Source organism: Halyomorpha halys, unplaced genomic scaffold (genome assembly GCF_000696795.3).
Source record: "Halyomorpha halys isolate HHAL.00 unplaced genomic scaffold, Hhal_1.1 Scaffold1235.1, whole genome shotgun sequence".
Lineage (NCBI taxonomy): Eukaryota > Metazoa > Arthropoda > Insecta > Hemiptera > Pentatomidae > Halyomorpha > Halyomorpha halys.
This window is the reverse complement of record NW_027107220.1, coordinates 77,811-83,275: the sequence shown is the minus strand read 5'-3', so window position 1 is coordinate 83,275 and position 5,465 is coordinate 77,811. Positions and strand designations below refer to the sequence as shown.

Sequence of the window (5,465 nt, the reverse complement as noted above, 5' to 3'; positions counted from 1 at the left end):
ACGCAAGATTCTGGAATCATTTAGTTAAGCTGAAATAAAGAACGATAAATGTAAAAGACAAATCCACTGTAGGACCCAATCAGATTCCATATATACTTTTTTTATATATAAAAATAGCATTTTTTCGGTCTTTTCACCAAAGAAGTTATTTCTTCTTTCCATTCATAATACATTCTGGCCCAAATCATGGAAGTAGCCAATCGATATCCCAACCAAGACAAATTCCAAGGAGATTAAAGTCAATAACTATCAACCTATACACCTTTCATCTGTAACGAAACTCCTTGAAAAAATGGTAAATAATGTACTAACGCGTTATTTAGAAATGCAAAACTTCTTATCAATCTCCCAATGTGCCTTCAGTAAAAACCGCTCCGCCATCGATCAAATAATGAAACTTGAAAATGAAATTCAAAAAGCCTTCTCAAATCAATATAAAGATAGACGTCTCCTACATATCCAAAAAAGTATGCGACATTATGTTTTTAATAGACATCAATAGTGTAGGTGAACACAACACCAGCTGAAGTCAAATGTTCTTTATTTTCTGATGATTTTGAAATTTATATTTCAAGCAAGTCCTTGAAATACATGTAGTAGAAGTTACAAAAACAATTAGATAACCTCGATGTATGGTTCAGTACAATTGTCTCCAGCTTCCCAAGCTCAAAAACTCTAGCTTTCCATTTTGAGAAACAGAATGCCTGAAACCTCCCTCATTAACTCTAATAAACCAATTTATAATTTATGCTGATATAAAAATTTGTAGGGATCTACTTTGATAATAAACTAACTTGGTCTCAATAAATGCACTAAATAAAGGTGAAATCCCAAAAAGGTCTAAATTTATTAAAATTTCTGGCTTGCACTCTGTGGGGATCATACCGGTAAACGTTTGTAAGTGAGGTGCGTCAACTTTTAGACCCAGTACATAACCAAGGATCCACCTGTGCGTCGGTGCTTGTAGGACCTCAAGCATATTTAATATAGGTATATACTTTATCTCAAGCATATACTCAAGCATAGGATCTCAACAAGTGGTGAGATCTCATTGGAAACAAGAAGCTGTCATTTAGCACCGACATTCGTTGGGACACACATCAAGGAAAAACCTCATCAAAGTATTCAGTTGTAAACGAAAATTACGTGGGGACCCCTCACCTCCAAATATTTCTAGTAGAATTCTCACAGAATGGACTCATCAAACCTCAGCTTAGTATCCCAGTGTATACCGTATACCTTCAAGTATTAACTGTGGAGAAAGGTTGTATCTAATGTGATTTATGTAAAAAAATACGTAATCCAATACTCATTCATGATGTGTTTTTCTGATTCAGAGTGATCGGGTAAAAAACCCTGTAAACGAAAAATACAAACCATTTATTAAGTATTTCCACAGTAAATAACAAAAAAAAAAAATACATAATTTAAAGATTACTTTTCAATTTTTTTTTTAATACCAACGAATTCAGTACCTAATAGGGTACAAATAGAAAGCCCAATCGTCTACAGTTTAGTCGTTGTTCCCATCATTTGCACTTTACATCATGTTAACATAACAAAGAACGGGAAGAGCTGTACTCAAACTACTGTCTTTGGTTTACTGATCCTCCTAAATCGATCTTGGTTGTCAAAAATTCAAATCAAATAGCGTATTAATTGAAGTCACTAATTCATTGAAATCTCTAAATTCTATCTGGAAAGCCCTAATACACTCATTATAAAAAAATGCATGGATATCATTTTGACACTTAAAAATTCAGGAAAAATAATGAAATTCCTGTTCTATACCACTTAGGAATCGGAATAAAAAGAAATCTGATCGAGCTGCAAATGCTGCTAGCATAGACCCTATTACAAAAGTTATACACGCCAATAAAACTACAGCATAGGATTGGCGTAAATGCGTCAGAAAAAAATATGCTCTTCTTGGGCCAATGGGTGGAGTAATTTAGGGGAAAAACTGACATCCCTGAGGTATGGACAAACTGCGGAAAAAGAAACGGTCACGACGAAGTTGTACTGACTAGAATGCGCATCGGTCATACAGACCCATACTTAACTTCTATTAGGACTGTACCCACCAACCAGTAGGACCTATGAAAAATCTCTTACAGTGGAGGAAATTCTGCTTGGAGGATCTTGAACATACAACATAGGCATTCATCATGCTTGAATACACCAAAACAGCTGTGGAAAATATATTAAAGTTTTTATAAAACTCAAAATTGTATTACCTAACGTAGAGAATTTAAGAATGTAACTATAATAATGTTTGTGGTTTAAAAGTTCTCAAACTCTAAATTAAGAAAAAAAAAACATGCAGAATGCTAAATACCCTCAAAGGGGAGAAGAATTTATAAAAATAAATAAAACTTTAAGATAGTTTAATCGAGCAAAATATTTAAAAGTGCCTGAAATTGAAAAACGCCATCAAACCCTCCACTCCCGCCTTCTATGGTAGCCTTACTTATCTGACTTCAAATAGATAGTTATATCGAGTAGGTTGGACGATGAACGACAGGTCACAATCTCACAAGAGGAGATCATAACACAAAAAAAGGCAATCCTTCCCCGCCGGACCAGCCCCGATAACCCCCGGTGAGCGACAGCCCTATATCACTTTTGAAATATTAGCTTAAAACGGGAAGTAGACTTTAAGATAGTTTAATCGAGCAAAATATTTAAAAAGCACCTGAAATTGAAAAACAGCATCATGTTTGTGGTTTAAAAGTTGAAAAAAAGTGAAAAAAAAAAGATGTAACATGCTAATTACCCTCAAAAGGGAGAAGGATTTATAAAAATAAATAAACTTAATTATGAAAACTAAGAAAACACTCACTGAAATTAATTTCAGTTTTAAAATGCATCATATTTATTAAGGTGTAAAAATTGAAGGTAGAACTACTACTTGTAATGGAGAAACTAACAGTGACAGAACTTTCATGATTTTAATAAAACATAAGTTAAATAAATTGTAGATTAGTAGGTATATTTTTATTTAACAGGGCTATCATCTAAATCTTCATAGCTACTTTCGTCCAATATATCTGATTGTTCAGAAGGTGATAGTAAGTCGTCTGGATTTACTTGTGAAGACATTTCGATTTCATCAAGTTCCTTCAAGAAATTAACATTAGATATTTGTAAAGATATTAAATATTAAATGGCAATCCTTATTGGATCATCCCTTCTTAATTCTAGATATATTTGTATTCATATACAAAAATTAAATTTTTAAATGGGCTGTGTCAAATACAATTTATGTCACAATTTTTTCTCTACTGGAAAAATTGAGACCAAAGTGAGTTTAGTAAAATGGAGAATGATAGTGTGTTTATCTTGTTGCCATTCTGGCACGCCCTTGAAACTTTATTAGAGAGTCCTTTTGAACTAATTTTTCTTAGTGGCTGATCAGTGGGGGAGATTAATTTTATTGGTTACAGTCAATTCAAAAATTTAAGTTTTATACTACTCTTCATTAATTCCAAAATCAAACTCAACTGATGTATTTCCATTTGATTTATTTTCAGTTATTAAAATCATAATTCATGTCCTGCTGTTTAATATTAGTATAAATTTTAAAAAAGTATTATTTATAAATTGAAAAAAAAAACTAAAAAAGTTACCTTGTCAATTGTGCTATCGTGAAACAGCCTTGATTTGACGTTTCTTCTTCTTTGTGCTCTCATCTGCCAAATACGTCATATTAGAAAGTAGTTTATAAACTATTTAATACTCAGGTCATATATAAAAACAAATTAAATAAAAGAAAAATATTGATCCTTTGTATTATATTGTTATTATAATAATATTATTCATTTTTACAATTGTTCATTTCCACAATTGAAAATTTCCATAATAATATAAAATGGTTATAATCCTACGACACGTATGTGCATTCCTGTAGTTTGATCAACAAATTATGATGTAAAATGTCTGATAACTTTGATTTATTTCTGTACTTTTACTTCTGCTTTGCATATATTTTAGTATAATTTTTAAGATTTGCAATTACTCTGGCATTATTTATTAATAATATATATTAAAAAGGATATTATTATTATTATAGTCTGATGTATTGATTCATTACACCTTGCATTAATTAGGTTTTTTTTTATTGTTTGTTTATAGTAAGAGTAGTGTGGAGTTAAGTTGGCAACATCAAAATCCCTTGGAATAATTAACACGAAGTGATAATAATAACTAAACAAAAAAACAAATTTTGGAACTGTTTTGAGCTTGCCCGAAAAATGTTGCATTTACCAACAACTATCGTATCAAATATTTGTCCCTCATGATTCGAAAGAGCCTAAAACTTTCTTTGAAATGCATAGGTGCATAAACGGGTCAACTCAATTTTTTGTTAAAAAAACAACAGTTTCTGACAGATTTTTGTATACTGGACTTAATAGTAATGTTAAAAGAGGAGAAAAACTAACTTTAACATTTTAATGAATTACACTCTACCCAAGTAGTTTTTCTCCTGTTTTAACTTATAACTAAGAAATTCTTCAGAGGTAACATCGGGGAATGTTTTAGAATCGAATTTATTGCAGCTCAATACTTTATCTTAGAACATATATGCAGTATTATCCATAATAGTACATATAAACTTACTATGAGGGTAAATTTTGATTGGTGATTTTGAGACGTTTTAGCTAGTTTTTCTGTTGTACTCTGTTTTTTTCCTGCAGTCTTCATTTTCAAATCAAAGTTTTACTTGTGCAAAGTGATAGATGTAAAGTGGTAGAAAACTACTAGTGTATTTTGGTGGATATTTTTGCTCCTTGGAATGCTGCTGAATAAATGAGCCGTTTGTTTTGAAAGTGGCCTAAGTCTATTTATACTTAAATTGAGATATTTATGGGTTTGTATTTAAATGCAATTAAAAATATGCGTTCATGATCTAATGAGTCATACTGCTTAAGTTTATCTAAAGCTGTTAAATTTATATTTCCTCTTAAAATAATAGCAATTATTAAGAGAATAATGTGCGTTTTTTTACCAAGAATGGAGCTAAGCCGCTTTCAATATTATCAATCAGATTTCTCTTACAGTAGAGTTTATGTTATTATCGTTGGGATCCCAACATCAATAAGTCCCGCTTTCTTTTTTCTTGGATATATAAGGAGGAAGTCTGTCTTATTATGGCGTACTGTATGGTCCATAATAATTGATTCATCCCAATAGAGATTGAGAGAACCTTTTTGGAGGAGTCTATTTGGATGGTACTTGTAATATCTTCAGTTAAGTTGTACTTCATCGCCAGGGGCAGATACTTAATTTTGGCCAAATTCTTATGTATCTAAATATTCAGCAGCAGCCAACACTCCACATTCACCAATGATATGTTGGATCTATTCCAGCGTTACTGAGCATAATCGACAGTTATCTAGTGTTGCTGCGTCTTTTAGCACATGTTTTCTATATGATCTAGTGGTAATCACTTGATCTTGAATAGC

The 5,465-nt window shown here is 31.6% G+C and overlaps 1 protein-coding gene across 2 annotated transcripts in view; it reads right to left on the bottom strand.

Annotated features, from left to right (window-relative positions):
• Positions 1–2,985: 2,985 nt before the first annotated feature.
• LOC106688930 (cationic amino acid transporter 3) overlaps positions 2,986–5,465 on the bottom strand; it is a 52,589-nt gene continuing 50,109 nt past the window's right edge. For both annotated transcript variants that reach the window (XM_067045503.1, XM_014433630.2), the window contains exons 14-15: positions 3,630–3,692; positions 2,986–3,120 (exon numbers count right to left, since the gene is read on the bottom strand). In XM_067045503.1, coding sequence (XP_066901604.1) covers positions 2,998–3,120; positions 3,630–3,692 — 186 coding nt within the window. In that variant the 3' untranslated portion in view covers positions 2,986–2,997. The remainder of the gene's footprint in view (positions 3,121–3,629; positions 3,693–5,465) is intronic.